At 34.2% G+C, this 17,927-nt stretch overlaps 1 protein-coding gene across 4 annotated transcripts in view; it reads left to right on the top strand.

Annotated features, from left to right (window-relative positions):
- LOC150106609 (membrane-associated guanylate kinase, WW and PDZ domain-containing protein 1-like) overlaps positions 1-17,927 on the top strand; it is a 494,883-nt gene that overhangs the window by 290,075 nt on the left and 186,881 nt on the right. For all 4 annotated transcript variants that reach the window (XM_090393225.1, XM_090393223.1, XM_090393226.1 and 1 more), the window contains 2 exons: positions 10-67; positions 17,317-17,381. In XM_090393225.1, coding sequence (XP_090249351.1) covers positions 10-67; positions 17,317-17,381 — 123 coding nt within the window. The remainder of the gene's footprint in view (positions 1-9; positions 68-17,316; positions 17,382-17,927) is intronic.

The raw sequence follows: 17,927 nt of genomic DNA, 5'->3' as shown, positions 1-17,927 counted from the left end.
CACTTTCAGAGCTTCCATATGGATGGGAGAGAATAGATGATCCACATTATGGAACTTATTATATTGAGTAAGTGTAAAAAAAAAGAAATCTGAATTAAATAATACAAGTTTTTGTTTTCGTTTTCTAATGGCCTGCTTATTAATCATTTAAGATTTTACAGCAAGAACAGGGACAGCTCCAAATTTATCAACTTTTGAAAATTAAACAAAACTATTCTAAAAAAAATATTTTTAGACTGTTACCTGAAACAGTTTGCCAACACGTAATATACATATGAATACACATTTGATTACTATTCTAAAGGTAAAATCCTTTTTCTTCAGAGCTGGATAAATATTCAAAATTTGGGGCTGCCCTTTTTGGTGCTAAATTGCATAAAAATACACTAATCTAAGGTAAAATTGAAAATAATTAACAAAATGTAGTTATAAAACTATTTATTACTACATGGGATGATCAAAATTCAAGCATCCCTGTTTAAGTCTTTGTGGAGTGTTACCCAGTGTTACCAAATTAGTGTTTTGACTAATTTCTCTCTTATTCTATATCTCTTATTCTATATAAATGTATTGTGTTGACTTCCTACCATACTGGCATTGTTGATTCTGTTCTCTATTTCCATATTTAATTTACCATCTTCACTAAAAATTGTGCCTAAGTAGCTGAAATGTTTTACTTTTCTATAGATTCTCAATTCACAATACAGTTAATATTTTCAATGCTTCTGCCTATTTTCATTGTCTTTGCCATGTTATTGCTGACCTTTGTACCATAGCTATTAAACAGTTTTCAATTTAGTCAGGGAATCTTGCAGACTTGTGCTGGATTTATTTAGAAGTATAACATTGTCTGCATATCAGGTTTAATACCGCTTTCCTTCATAATGTGATCCATATAGATAATGAATAACAGAGGGAATAATGTACATTCTTTTCTGACACCACATTTAACATTAAACCATCTTCCTGTACTTCCTTCAATTCTAACTGCAGACTTACAACTCAAATAAAGACTAAGTATTGCTTGATATAATGCCTCATTTACACCATATAACCACCATTTTTAATAACTTTTCTCTTAGCACATTGTCATATGCCTTTTGCAGGTCTACAAAACTTAAATACAGATCTTTGTTATATTCCCACAATATCTCAATTATTTGTCGTAAAGTGAAATCTGATTCTGACAGCCTCTGTTTGGCTGTCAGCCTCTGTTTGGCCTGAATCCATCTTGTTCTTCACCAAGATTCTCTTCCGCAATATTTCTCAACCATTTCTTAAGTATACTTGCATAAATTTTACCAGGAACACTCAGTAAGGAAATACCTCTATAATTCTCACATTCAGTTTTATTTCCCTTTTTATATATGTATACTATGAGAGCTCTACTCCAATCATCTGGAATTTGTCCCTCTGTCCAGGCCTTCTGAACTATGGAAACTGGAGATAAAGATATTCTTGATGTATGGAATAATTACCTCAAAAAATTGCTAAATGAAACAAGCAGTTGTAGCACTCTGGTAAAAAAAAAAAAAACAATTTTTTCATTTCTAATTCCTTTTAGAGCACTCTTTCATCCATTTCTGAGCTTTTTCTGCAGCCTCCAGAATATGTTGCCATCTTCTTGATATTTATTTTCTATGTTCTTACCAAAGTCTTCCCATGACTTTTGTTTAGCTAGTTTTACATAGTGTTTAGCTTTCTTATATTATCTTTGTTATATTCCCACAATATCTCAATTATTTGTCGTAAAGTGAAATCTGATTCTGACAGCCTCTGTTTGGCCTGAATCCATCTTGTTCTTCACCAAGATTCTCTTCCGCAATATTTCTCAACCGTTTCTTAAGTATACTTGCATAAATTTTACCAGGAACACTCAGTAAGGAAATACCTCTATAATTCTCACATTCAGTTTTATTTCCCTTTTTATATATGTATACTATGAGAGCTCTACTCCAATCATCTGGAATTTGTCCCTCTGTCCAGGCCTTCTGAACTATGGAAACTGGAGATAAAGATATTCTTGATGTATGGAATAATTACCTCAAAAAATTGCTAAATGAAACAAGCAGTTGTAGCACTCTGGTAAAAAAAAAAAAACAATTTTTTCATTTCTAATTCCTTTTAGAGCACTCTTTCATCCATTTCTGAGCTTTTTCTGCAGCCTCCAGAATATGTTGCCATCTTCTTGATATTTATTTTCTATGTTCTTACCAAAGTCTTCCCATGACTTTTGTTTAGCTAGTTTTACATAGTGTTTAGCTTTCTTATATTAGTCTCTGTATTCTCTAAGAGCACAAGTTAACTTATTCACCAGAAACCTTCGATATGCTTTCTTCTTTTCCTTCACTGCCTATTTAACTTCTTCTATTCACCATGGAGTTCTGATTTTTCTATCCTTGCAGTCACCACATGCCTCTCTTGCTGAATCAATCAATGTTTTCTTCAGAGCTTGCCACTGAATCTGCAAGGTTTGGTTCCTGTTCTAAAAACTCATTTTTTCTTGAATAATATTTGTGTTTTAGTCTACAGTTCAAATCTGAGAACTGCTCAACTTTTATTCGCTTTAAAACTTTCTTACATATTTTTCTTTTCAGTATGAAATGCAGTTTTATTCTGCTCAAGACTAAATGGTGATCAGTTCCAATTTCAAATCCTCTGTACACAGACCGGTGCATAGTATTTTTCTTGTGTGTGCAATTAATGTGCGGCGCCTTTCCAAAAAAGTTTTTTTTTTTAATAAAGTGTGAATAAAACGAACAGGAAATGAAAAACAAATGAAAACCGCTTTACAGTATAATGTTACCTACGGATTAGTCCTGCTTATACAAATTTTTTCAAGTTATATAAATTTTCAAAATAATATAAAATAGTAATATAAAGTTAAGAGATTTATTCAAATATTCTTTACATGAATTTTGTATTAATAAATAAATTAATTTTTGAAGATTCAACGAAAATAGATGAGAGAATTTTACAAAAATGTTTTGCATTGGACTCAAGAGTTCGGCGATTATTTTGTGTTGCTGACGCCGCCCTACCAGCCCGCTAATATAACTGGCTCAAATGTTGAGAAGAACGAGTTATCATTAGTAAGCCGACTTTTAGGGCCGGACCACATGCATCCAATCCAGTTAAAATTAGGATACAGCCCTTACATGGAACTCAACAATTAATCATAAGTCGATTTATGATACATCAAAAAATAAAGAACTATTTTAGGTATATTTTTGAAAATTTTAATCAAAAATTACAGTGATATAATCGTTTCCAGGATACAATTTCAGAATTTATTTGTTCGTTTCTAGGAAGATCTGAAGGGGCCTGAACGGAAGACGATGTACATTCGTAATTATATGTACCATTCTGTACTATTCGTTGTTCGTTTAAACTCCTATCCCGTATTTTTTGACATCTTTTAGGCTTCTTTTCTTCTGCGCCACCTGTGTATATTGCGCTATTCGCACACGCCATCGGGCCTGTACGCGCTAGTGTCTTGCACCAGGCAGAAAACATCGCTATCAACAATAACATAGTCATTGGGACTTTTCTTATTCCTTGCCTCTTCCATCCATGTGAATTTGTGCACATATTTTTATTGGAACATGGTGTTATTAATAACTCGTCCCTGTCCTGAGCAGAAATCCAGCAGGTATTTGCCATTATTATTAGCTTTGCTCTTTTTCTCCAAATTTTCCCAAAATATTTTTCTATATCTAACAATCATTTCCTACTCTACTACTTAGATCCCCAACAAGGACCAAACTTCTCCCTTTTCATTGTGTCAGTTGCTTTCTCTAAAGCCTCAAAAAATTAAAGCCCCCGCTTCTACTGTAGTAGAACCTTCTGTGGGACCATAGGCACAAATAAGTCTCATTGTCCAGTTCTGATATTTGTCCATATCACTCTACTTGATACTGCCTGCCATTCAAGAAGTTTAGCCTTGTATTTAGTGTTGAATACTATAGATACTCCTTCTTTTCCCTGATTGTTATTGCCTGAATATAACATTTTCTATTTATTGCTTAGAAAGATCTCACCAGTTTTGTCTTTTTTGTTGTCACCCGTGTTATGTTGATCTGGTACTTATCCAATCTTCTGCTGGTTCCATTTCTTTGCCATTCAGGCTTCTTATGTTGATAGTACTGTTCTCGAACTGTAGTGATGTTGAGTTAGGATGTGTTTCAGGATTTGTTCCAGTAGCTGACTTTTCACTCTTCACCCTGGCAAAAACAACAGGGCCTTGTTTATCCAGGCGATACCCAACCCAGCATAAAATTCTCTCATGCTGTACCATCATTGAGGAGGTGACGATTATATATTAGGTCCGAAGCCCTGATCAGTTCTCCACATTCGTTTAAAGGTTATGTGGAGGTCTCATCTCAGTTATACAGCTTTGATCCTTAGATGTAGTAATTTTTCTTTGTGTGTGTGTAAAAGGAGGAGGAAAGCAAGACAAGCATAAATAACACATTTTTATTATTTCCATCATGCATTCAGGGGCTGTACTGTTCAATGTGCTGCCCTTTTTTGTATGCCTCAAACTGTATCCTTTGCTTAGTGTGTTCAACAGCAGAACATAGTTGATCAGGGCTGATGTTGTGCACATGCTGCATTATGCTATATTTCAGGGCTGAGAAGTTATCAGGATCATTTGTTGCAGAGCACATGATAAGCCCTGTCTTTTAGAAATTCCAACAGCTAGAAGTTACAGGAAGTCAGATCAGGTGAACGAGGGTGCCATGCAGGGGGAAATGTATAGCTGATCACTCTGGCTTCCATGACATGTTCATAAAGAACTCCCCCCTGTATGGATCGAGCAGTGTGTGGAGGTAGCCCCACCCTGCAAGAATATGACTGAATCCATGCACAGGAGCTGCTATAGGTGTGACACAACAAAATTGTTTATCATATTGCAATATTTCTTGGCAGTAACTTTGGGTGAATGCAAAGGAATTTGTTGGATTGCATGCTTGTTTTGCATAGCCCATTCCTGGCGATTGTGGGTATTCACAGCTCCATTCAGGTGAAAGTGAGCCTCATCCCCTTAAAATCATCCATGAATATACAAAGCCCAACTCTACTATAGTAAGGAATGTTAAACAAATGTCAGTTGACTTTCAAAGGGCTATGGATGCAACTTGTGTGTCAGGGCTATCTTAACCAGGTGGAAATGCAGAATCTTCGATAAAATTTTCCGGACCGTTGTGTAATGCACATTCATATATCTTGATACAGCACAAGCACTACAGGAACTAATACTGTTATTCATTGCCTACTCCACAATCGCAGTAGCACCTTTATTCACTTGTTGGGAACTGATGGTTTGCAACCTCTACCAGGTTGCAAAACCATCAGTTTGTTGTGCTCTGCAACAAATCATTTGTTGCAGAGCACATGGAAATAGTGGACCTCATTAACATTTGTTCAGGCGATGAAATTCTCGAAGTGCAGTAACAGCGTTGCAATTGTTTAGATAGTACATCTTCATGAGCAAAGTACGTTGGGACAAGGTTAGTTGCTGTGGACAGTATTTACAACCAGAATGAAGTGGAAATTCTGGCACCCATCTTTTTAAACCCTTCTGGCACCTGGTGAGTTGGATGATATGCAAATTCCATTTGCAAACCAAATTGCATTTGCTGTTTCAATGTCCCTGGTGGTGAATTTTGCAGCTACTTTTTTTTTCTCATATATCGCTTCTGCATGATGCACAATGTGTTACTGCAAAGCTTTGCAGCATTTTGATCCCTGAATGTCACTCCACAAGGCCTTAAACAGGAATACTTTAATTGTAAGTAGAGGTTTCTGTGGTTTAAAAGTTCACATGGCATATTCCAGTAATTGGACCACATTTTTTTAATAAGCTATATAAAACACAATGAATTAATAAACGACCCAACAAGTTTCGTAAGTCGTTTGACTTGCATCTTCAGGGATAAAAGGTAACTTAAAGTTTAAAACACAAAGAAAAGAGAAATTATTAATATTAGTTCATACTATACAGTTGTAGCTGTTTGACTATTCATAAAATTAAAAATCAGAATGCAGATTCAAATTCGGGTCTTTTATTAATTCATTACATATTATATAGCTTATTAAAAAAATGTGGTCCAATTACTGGAATATGCCATGTAGGAATACTTTAATTTTGATTTGCTTGTATATCATGAATATTAGTTGCAAAGTTGTTGATTGCAAATACTGTAATCTTTATAACTCTGCACTGGCTTATCAGAGCTGCCTCATTCTTACACCAATCTATTCAGCTTTTTTTTTTTTTTTTTTTTTTTTTTTTTTTTTTTTTACACCCAGTGCAACCTGTAACTCAGTTTTAGACCAATAATGGACTTGCCTCCTTTTTGCAGCAATGTTTTTAATTTCAGTTCATCTTTACATATAACAGTTGCACTATATGAACAAAATAATGAAATTTCATACTTTCACTGATATTTAGCTTTTTCTTCATATGTTTGGAGATCACAGAACACTTATATATAGAACAGTTTATATAAATATACAAGCTTTTATTAACATTGCTTATAAATTTATCAGATTCAGTTTAAACAGGTTATCATTTCCTGATGTTTACCATGGAGTGTGATGTTCTAGTTCTACACAATTTAGTTTATGTTATTACGAGCTCCCTATAAACAATCTTCCTGCAGATTAATTTACTTATCAGGACTCCAGTATGATCAGATTTTGGTTTTTTGAAGTATTGCTAATTACTTGATTGATTACCTCTTGTTCTGCACCTAAAATTATTATGTAATTCTTATATTGTTTTATTTCTATTTTTATAGACAGCTACTATGAGATCTCCACTCTAATCATGTAGATTTGAACCTTCTGACTAGGCATTCTAAATTATGTGATGTAAAAGATTTATACCTCCATATTTGGATATTTCTGGTCAGTTATCATATGTTGCAGCTGTTTTTTTTCTCCCCAAAGTGCATATAGTTTTCCTATGCCTAATAATGAAATATACAAATGTCTGCATTTTCACAGATATGTTTTGCTGCTTATCTCATTTATTAAATTCAGGAATGAGGGGGGGGGGATAAGAATGTGATACTCTATAGGGTTACTTTGTGAAGGTTAGATCATGTCTTACTAATCTACTCACTTGTTATAATAAAGTGATAGCTGAGTTGGATAAAGGGAATGGCTACATGATGATACTGCCCAGAAGTCTATTGCACAAATTGCAACAAATGGGGATGGATATGAAACAAGTAATATGTGGAGGAGCAGAATCCAGAAGAAAATCTAGGTGACTAGTGGTGTGAAACAAGGCTTTGTTGGACCGTTATTATTTAATTTTATATAAACATCCATATCTTTTCTTGTTAATGTGTTCTTCATTAACCAAGTGATCCTCTTAGCTACCTTCATCACTCAAAAACACTCTTCTACACCATCCCCATATCCTTAGTTTCATCAATTTTCTGGAGTACAATTCCATTAAATGTCACACAGATTGTAATTTTTTCATCCCAAAATACATAGTATTACACTTTACCATTAAACTAGCACTATTATGTTTTTTCCACACTGTCAGCCTATTTATATCATGCATGCTCTCTAAATTGTGATAATTAATTATAACCCTACCTAATTTTGCATAATCAGTCAATAACTGAATATCTCAATATATCTTCAAATCATTTTCTTTAAAAAATTATTTTGAAGGAAACTTGATGAAACTAAAGATTTGGATATGTTATAGGTAGAGCGTGGAAGTTCAGAGAGCATTTGCTAAGGTGGTCAAGGTATCTTATTGGATTACTTGGTTATTGAAGAACACAAGCAGAGATATGGATGTTATCATTTGTCTTTATAAGGCCTTGATATGGCTACACATTGATTACTGTGTGCTTAGATCTAATCACTTGCATTTCTTGGGGGATGAGATAGTGGTGGAGAAGAACCGGGGGGTGGGTGGGTGATAGAGATGATCTGTAGAATGCTTCCTGTGACGATAGATGTGATAGAAACATTTAACCTACTAAAAGGGTTTTATAAAATTGATGCAGAGGAAATATTTGAGCAAATAAATTCTTTTGTCCATATTGAAGTATTGATATTTCTATAATTTGTCGGTAACTTACCACTTGCTTTCCTGGCAGAATCGGTTCATTTTCTTCATATGTTGCCTCTGGGTCACTTGTTTGGTTCTGTTTTTAAGCATTTATATATTTGCATCTACTGTTCATATTTGAATTTGAAATCATCTTAGCTTTGATTCCTTCTTTTTAAAATAAAAAAAAAAAAAAAAAAAACCTTTTTTTTAAAAAAAAAAGAAGAAATCAAATCTAAGATGATGCATATTGTAAGAATAATGCATATTGTAAAAATAATCATAATTTATAATTATAAATCTTTCTACAATTATCGCTCTATGTTAGTATATTATTAGTTTTGGTATCGTAACACATATATTGGCACTTGCAATGTGCCTGTTATTGATATTATTGATTATTTCTGTCAAAATGAAATGTATTGCATTCGAAAATGCTTACTATATTTTGATAGTTTGTAATAATTTTAATCTTCTTGTAATTTAAAATTATTAAGTGTTTAGGTGTTTGTTTAGACATTCAGTTTATGCTAACAGAGACAATGGTGTCACCCATTATACACAACTTCTCGCTTGCCATTTACATAGAGTGTGCATGCTTGCTGAGGAAATTGATGGGTGATTGACAGCTGAGAGAGCGTTCGGTATTGGAGTAACGAAAAAAACAAGTTGAGAGCTAATGGAAATTTGAGATTGGCAACTGGAGAATTTTGTACTTGAAAAGTTTTTAAGTTTTATGTGACAGTTGGGAGAAGATTCTGAAAAGGAATCATAGAACTCATCATCAAATTCCTGCCATGTACCCTCAAGGGGGTGTACAGGATATGATAGTACTACATGAAAAATTTACATCATTACTAACTTCCATCTACAATTACTAACTTCCTATCTACAATCTCAGTCGGTTACTTGTCAAGACTCCAACATTCTCCGATCTTATATTTATATCGTCTAAGACGCTTTGTACCATATCAATCCACCTATACCTTGGTCTTCCTCTGGGTCATTTTCCTGGCAACCTGACAGAAAACACTTGTTTTGCTAATCTTTCCTCGCCCATTCTGTTTAACTGACCATACCACCTGAGATTAGCTCTTCTAACGCATTCCTGGATGCTGACAGTGTCAATCTCTTTCCTAATATCATCGTGTTTAATATGATATTGCCATTGATGCCATCTGTTCACACCTGTAATCTTTCTCAGGACTCATAACTGCGGTCTCTAGTCTTTGATCAAGTATTTTACTTCTGACCCAGCTCTCAGATCCATAAGTTAAAACTGGTTTGAACACTGTCTTGTATACAGCTAATTTAATGTTCCGACTAATTTCTCTCTTATTCCATATGAATTTATTCAGTTGACTTCCTACCATACCAGCTTTGTTGATTCTGTTGTCTATTTTCATATTTAATTTGCCATCTTCACTAAAAATCGTGCCTAAGTAGCTGAAATGTTTTACTTGTTCAACAGGTTCTCCATTCACAACACAGTTGACATTTTCAATGATTCTGCCTATTTTCATTGTCTTTGTCTTTTTATTGCTGACCTTCATACCATATCTATTACAAGAGTTATTCAATTTAGTCAGGGAATCTTGAAGACTTGTAGTAGATTTATTTAGAAGTATAACATTGTCTGCATAAAGCAAAGAGCTGACATTAACATCTCCAATTTTGATATCATGTTTAATACCACTTTCCTTCATAATGTGATCCATATAGATAATGAATAACAGAGGGGGATAATGTACATCCTTATCTCACACCAGATTTAACATTAAACTATACTTCCTTCAATTCTAACTGCTGACTTACAACTCAAATAAAGAGTATTGCTAAGTATTGCTTGATATAATGCCCCCTTTGACACCATATAACTGTAGCATATCGAATTGCTTCTCTCTTGGCACCTTGTCATATGTCTTTTCCAGATCGACAAAACTTAAATACAGATCTTTGATATATTCACATGATTTCACAACTATTTGTCTAAAGTGAAGATCTGATCCTGACAGTCTCTATTTGGCCTGAATCCAGCTTGTTCTTCACCAAGCTTTTCTTCCACAATTCTTCTCAACTGTTTCTCAAGTATACTTGCATAAATCTTACCAGGAACACTCAGTAGGGCAATACCTCTGTAATTCTCACATTTAGTTTTATTTCCCTTTTTATATATAGGTACTATTAGAGCTCTACTCTAATCATCAGGAATTCGTCCCTCTGTCCAGGCCTTCTGAGCTATGTAGTGCAGCCACTGTTCGACTTTTATACATCCATACTTGAGCATTTCTGGTCGAATATCATCTACTCCTGCTGCCTTTCCACATTTCAGGATTTTGATTGCTTTTTCTACTTCAAGTATGGATATGTATTCCTGACTGTATGCCTGTTGAGTGTCTTTTATCACTGTGCTATCACTGCTTGTGTCATTTAGGATTTTTTCGAAGTAATTACCCCATACTTCAAGGATATCTTTTTCTCCCATTTTCATGTTGCCTTTATCAACTTTAACTCCTTTTACAACAATCTTTCCTTCATTTTGAAGCTTCTTCAACAACCTCCAGAATATTTTGCCACCTTCTTGTTATTTATTTTCTATGTTCTTGTCAAAGTCCTCCCATGACTTTTGTTTAGCTAGTTTTACACAGTGTTTCACTTTTTTACATTTGTCTCTGTATTCTCTAAGAGCACAAGCTGACTTATTTGCCAGGAACTTTTGATATGCTTTCTTCTTTTCCTTCACTGCCTCTTTAACTTCTTGTGTCCACCATGAAGTTCTGATTTTTCTATCATTGCAGACAACCTCACCACATGCTTCTCTGTCTGAAACAGTGAGGGTTTTCTTCAACTCTTGCTACTGAATCTCCAAAGAGTGTGGTTCCTGTTCTCAAACTCTTTCATTGTTTCTTCAATAATCTTTGTGTATTTTAGTGTACAGTTCACATCTGAGAGCTGCTCAACTTTTATATGCTTTAAAACTTTCTTACATGTTATTCTTTTCAATACGAAATTCAATTTTATCCTGCTGAAGACTAAATAGCGATCACTTCCAATTCAAATCCTCTGTACACTCTGGTGTCCTGCAGCAGGGAGAAAACATCACTATCAACAATAACATAGTCAATGAGACTTTTCTTATTCCTTGCCTCTTCTCTCCATGTGAATTTGTGCACATTTTTATGTTGGAACATGGTGTTAGTAATAACTAGTCTATGTCCTGAGCAGAAATCCAACAGGTATTTGCCATTATTATTAGCTTTGCCTTTTTCTCCAAATTTTCCCCCAATATTTTTGTATGTCTGAGAATCATTTTCTACTCTATTTAGATCCCCAGCAAGGACCAAATTTTCCTTTTTGATTGTGTCAGTTGCTTTCTCTAAAGCCTCAAAAAATTCCTCTACTTCTACCTTAGTAGAACCTTCTGTGGGACCACAGGCACACGCAAAAAAAAAAATAAAAATAGACCATAGTCTCATTGTCCAGTTCCCCATTCTGATATTTGTTCACATCACCTACTTGAGACTGCCTGCCATTTAAGAAGATTAGCCTCGTATTTAGTGTTGAATACAATGGCTTCTCCTTCATTTCCTTGATTGTCATTGGCTGAATATAACATTTTGTATTTATTGCTCAGAAACATCTCACCAGTGTTTGTCTTTTTTGTTTCAGTCACCCCTATTATATCGATCTGTACTTATTTAATTCGTCAGCTAGCTCCATTTCTTTGCCATTCAGGATTCTTATGTTGACAGTACTGATCTTTAACTCTGGTGATGTTGAGTTGGCATGTGTTTTCAGATTTGTTCCAGTACCAGACTTTTCGCTGTTTGCCCTGGTCCCCTGGTGAAAACGACAGGAACCATGTTTCACCAGGCAACGCTCCTGCCAATATGAAATTTTGTCATATTGTAGCAACATTTTGTATTTTGTTTTAAACCAATAAGAATACAATTTGGTCGGGCTAAATCCCAAATTGCCGGCCATCCTCGTTCGTTCAGTATCCAGGTAGATACCCAACAGGGTGCACCATGAGAAGGTGAGGATTGGACATTAGATCAGAAGCCCTGGTCGGTTCTTTGCATTCCTTTAAGGCTATGTGGAGGTCTCCTCTCAGTTATACAGCTTTGACATTTAAGCACAGAACTGTGAGTCTTTAAACTGGAGGTGTTGAGACTGTCAACAAGTATTTATTAAATAAAAGAAGATATAGCAATCAACATTCTAATTGAAGGTTTGAGGGAACGCTGAATGGAAAGTTTCATCTTCTGTTTTAAGGACACTGGATTACTATTGAAAAAGCAGTTGGTGAAATGGTGAAATTTGAAACTGTAAAGTGGATTAACATGAATAGCTCAACTTAGGTATGTTGTTTATGAAGTAGTAGAAGGAACTTCTTTATACTTCAGTGAGATAGGAGGAACAGGAATAATATTGCATGCTTCATAAGGGAGATAAAAAAGGCCTAACAAACAAAAAAAAAAAAAAAAAACAGACTCTGTTGAACATTTTTGTTGTTGTGAAAACAAGGTGTTTAGTCTGGTAGATGTGATTAAGTATATGTCAACAATCCAATGATAGAATGAATGATTTTAATATTTTGGATAAAAAAAATCCGTAAAGGTAGATTTATTTTAGAAGACCTTGGATCCAGTTAATTTTGTAGTTATTTATGTTTTTTTTTTATTTTTATTCTCAGTATTTATTTAAATACTCAGAATAAAAATCTACTTTACACAGATATAACAATGTAGTAAGTCAAATCTTAGAAGGTTACCTGTCATGTAATTTGCAGTAAAATTTAATAGTAGTAATTATGACTATTCCCCCCCCCCCCTCTTTCTATCTCCTTAATATTTTGCTTACCTCACCTTACCATCCTAGGATTAGATCTGTAGCCAGAGAAATTTTGAAAACTTACCTGAGAACTGAAATACATCTTTAGATTACAGTGTACTCACTCTAAAATGAGAATACCCTGCTCATATCTTTCACACAAAACACAACAGGTGATAACTGTCTACTACATTAATGTTATGTATTTATTCAACATAGGACAGAAATGTGTAAAAGGTGTGGTTGTGGATGTGTATTGATGATTCTTGTTTTTAAATATACATTTGAAACAAGAATCATAAACCAAAATCAATTTTGTACTGACTTTTCAGTAGCAATTTTGATTGTATACTAATAATATTCTGTGTGTATATATTATTAGTTTTCGTGAATTAATAAATAAATTAAGTGATAGATGTATTTTCCAAACTGCCACCCTACTTACTTGGATACTTGAAGTTTTCCTTCTTTGGTCTCTAGAGGAGAGTTTCTGGAGTTTCTAATCCTTGGCCTGCCATGATGCGAATATATATGTGTGTGTGTGTGTGTGTGTGTGTGTGTGTGTGTGTGTGTGTGTGTGTGTGTGTGTGTGTGTAAAGTTTACAACTTTTTGTTGGTGAGATTTACATCATATTAAAATAATTATAATATTATTATTGCAATATAAATATGCAAAAGAAGAATAAAAAAATCTAACAGAAATAACTGAATTAAAATGGTATATGTTTTTTGCATATAAACTTTGTAATTAAAGACTCATTCATCATGCTCTATAGGACTTAAAATTATACACTTATAGCCTTAAAAATTTTAATATTTATGTTCTGATGTTCTGACATACATATGCTCAGGAATTAAAGAGGAAATTTTAGCAAAAGAATAAGTTTTAAAAGAGGTATACCGTGAGTAGACATATCGATACAAAATTAATAACGGAAAAACCTCACGTACAAAGATTATTTAATAGTATAATTTTCGCCTGTGTGTCACAGGCATCTTCAGTACATTAAGCTCAAATTAAAAAATAACTGACAATTCCAAAAAGTGCCACCTAAGTAGCTGGTGTAAGATAACTAAAAAGGTCAATAACTTTCCTAAAAAAAAAAAAAAAAAATTAATTAATTAAATAAAATAAAAAATTATAAAAATAAAATAAAAAATAAAATAAATAAATAAAAAAAAATCAATACAATAAAAAGTTAGGAAAGATTAGCTGATTTGTAAAGTACTATCTCCCATAAAGAGGATAGACGTAAGCCGTCGGATCTGTTTAAGTTAGGAGAATGAAGTAGAGTTTCACATGTTTTTTTATAAAGGCGTTCCATGAGAAACTGACTTTTGTGAAGAACTCTTGTCTTTCACCAATGAACTCTGTGTCTAGTGAAGATGGCATGTTCAGAAAGTCCAGACTTTTCAGGTTTAAAGTATTCAATATAAGATTGGTGTTCTTCTAGCCGAATAGAGGCAGATCTTCCCGTTTGTCTGAAATAAGATAATCCACAAGAGCACAGAATCTGGTAGACACCTGGATGATTAAGATGTGGAAGCTTGTCCTTAGGAGAAGTGATAAGTGAAGAAGAAATAACGCGCATTACTATCCCGTATGTACAAGGCATCAGTGAACGTATAGCAAACGTTTTAAAACCATTGAATATTTTTGTTGCCTTTCAACCGTTTAGAAAAATCTCCACCTTTCTCACTTCTCCTAAGGACAAGCTTCCACATCTTAATCATCCAGGTATCTACCAGATTCCGTGCTCTTGTGGATTATCTTTTTTTTTGGGGGGGGGGGGGGGGTATATGATATACCAAAGGGACTCATGTAGGTTACATTACTTTGTCAAATACTTATATTCATGAAGACTTGAACGTTGTTCAGGAAATTTTTCCCATATATGAATAATTTGTGTTTCTCTTTGTCCTAAAAAATCCTAATGTTGAGTTCATTATTTAAATGTTTCTATGAAAATATCTGTAATATCTTTGTTTTTAAAAAGTTAATAAATCATTTTATTTACATCTGGAAGATGTATAATAAAATGCTGTCTTCTCCCTTGAATGATCTACTTGAAGAGAGCAGACAGCATTTTATTATACATCTTCCAGATGTAAATAAAATGATTTATTAACTTTTTAAAAACAAAGATATTACAGATATTTTCATAGAAACATTTAAATAATGAACTCAACATTAGGATTTTTATATAGAGATCATCACCAATATGAAAGGTTGGGAAAAAATAGTGTCATATTTTTAAGGACAAATAGTGAACAGGTTGGTGTGTTTTTTGAACAACTAGTGCCCATAATCCTTGGAGAAATTAGTGCAAAGAAAGTTATTCAAGAGAACAGAGGTAGTGGGAATGAGAAAGGAGGAAGAGAAGCTGGTTTGATAAACTTGCAGCTGCACTTGTACGGATGGTGATCCTCACCTGCTCATGGATTTACATGCTTGGAAGAAAGTGGAGGAGTGACTAGTCATTTTAATAGAGCAACACCCATGAAAATATCTATAGAAAAGGTATCAGGAAGAAATAGGACAACCATGAGACAGTGATTAGCATACAACTTCAAGAGCAATTGTCATTTAAGCCAATTTTGGTTAGCTTTTCTACTGGTTGATATATCAAATAGGCAGGAACATGGAAAACATCAACTGCATTCTCAACAAGTAAACACTTCAGCTATTTTAGTACAATTTTATTTAAGATGCCAAATTAAATTTGGAAATAGATAATAGAATAGGATTAACCGTCCTATCATAAGTAGCATTAGGTTTCTAATAAGCCAAGCTACTTGGCTGCAACAGGGTTGTTGAACCTAACATGAAAAATGGAAGATGGGCTGAAATAATATATTATCAAAGAGTAAGGGAGAGAGAGATTAATGAAAATACTAAACTCACAGCATACACCAAAGTGTTTGGACCAGTTTCAACTTACAGATCTTTGAGTTGGGTTAGAACAAAGATTGATGAAAGACCAAGACAAGAAGAGCTGTGGGAAAATTAGAAAAGTGAACTTATGGCAACAATGATGGAATCATATTAAGAATGAAGATATACAAAAGGAAATCAACTTTATTATCATTGTAGGAATGCATTAACACAGCACTGAAGGTGGTATGCTCACTTAAATAAAATAAGAGAGGAATGGCTAGTAAATGAGGTGTTTTGATGCCAGAATGGCAGGAAAAAGATCCAGAGGACAACCAAGATCTAGTTGGATTGATGCAGTTAGTTGTGCCTCAAAAGACCAAAATGTTAGAAGTGATAATATTGGAGACTTGACAAATTACAGACTAATTTGGACAAAATTATTGATAGGAAGTTAACAGTAATGCAAACTTAATCATGATGTTATTATAGTATACAGTACAGTGAAGATGCACATGAAGAATTTGATGACGAGGAGGAGGAAATATTTGTTTGTCTAGTTCATGATATTTGTTTTGTACCCTGATAACATGAATGCTGAGATTGTCTGACTGACAAGCCTCATGAAAGATAGGATTTCCTGAAATTATATATATAAAAAAAAAAAGCGAGAAGGGTAATTTTATGTGTGTATATGCTTAGACAAGATAAGGTAGAGATGACCTTGCTATTGCTTCTGCCTGGTATCTCCACATCTGGGCCTGGCCCCCACTGAAGAGACCTCAATAAAGGTCGAAACTAGTCTGGGTAGTGGCCCTTCCCTTAATGCATAACATTATACATATCCGCAAGGAGATGTGTTTTGCATTATGGGAGATACTGAGATAGGAGTGATGTAAGCTTGCTCCACCTTTGCAACGAGTTGCCTGGTGTTGTAATACCTTACCCCAGTCCTGAAGATACTTTCAGGTGCAAACTTTGTTTGCTCACACTTGGATAAAGGATTAAACTAAACTTATTATATAACCAAGTGAAAAATAAACTTTCAACATCTTTCTCTAAATCCAGAGTAATTTAATAAAAAAGGTGGCACACCATTTGGCAACTCCTATAGGTAGTGATGACCTAGCTACTTGCTTCTGCCTGGTATCTCCACATCTGGGCCTGACTCCCACTGAAGAGACCTCAATAAAGGTCGAAACTAGTCTGGGTAGTGGCCCTTCCCTTAATGCATAACATTATACATATCTGCAAGGAGATGTGTTTTGCATTATGGGAGATACTGAGATAGGAGTGATGTAAGCTTGCTCCACCTTTGCAACGAGTTGTCCAGTGTTGTACCACCTTACCCCAGTCCTGAAGATACTTTCAGGTGCAAACTTTGTTTGCTCACACTTGGATAAAGGATTAAACTGAATTTATTATAATAAAAAAAGCAGTGTTGTTTTATTACATTTTACATTGATTTTAGACTCTGCTGTAAATTCTAAGATATAGGAAATGCTCTTATCTTTGTTTTCAGTCATGTAAATAAACGAACCCAGTATGAAAACCCGGTATTACAAGCCAAGAGGCTATTTGAAAATGGTGAGTATTCATTGAAAATTGAAATATTTTATTTTTTCAAACCTGGTTGAAATGTCTGAAAAAATGTTTTCTTTAATTACTGTATCATATATAATTTATTGGGATATAGATTAGGCTAGTGTAACTTCTTCCACAGTAAATGAGATACTGACTTTTGAGGCTTGTATGCTGTGTGTACGGTAAGACAATAAATATCGAAATGAGATTTTGCTTAAAAATAGTTTGTTATTAATATAAAAGAGATGGTATTAAAATCTTGGTAAATGAGTGAATGACTTCCATGTTTAATTTATTAAATTACACACGCACACACACACACACACACACACACACACACACACACACACACACACACACACACACACACACACACACACACACACACTGTGTGTGTGTAATCAAATTATCATCAAGCAGCAAGATTATCAGCCCTTTTTTCCCTTTTAAAAAAAAAAAAAGTGAACTAGTTAATACAAAGGCGAAGGCATTTGAATTCTTGGTAAGTACAAGGGTGGTCTGAAAAGTTATCAGCCTAACAATGAAAAA

This window comes from Typopeltis vanoorti, chromosome 5, assembly GCF_054136105.1.
Source record: "Typopeltis vanoorti isolate ZY-2024b chromosome 5, IOZ_Tvanoo_1.0, whole genome shotgun sequence".
Classification (NCBI taxonomy): Eukaryota; Metazoa; Arthropoda; class Arachnida; order Uropygi; family Thelyphonidae; genus Typopeltis; species Typopeltis vanoorti.
Note: the sequence above shows the minus strand (reverse complement) of the source record. Positions and strands in the feature narration are given on the sequence as shown.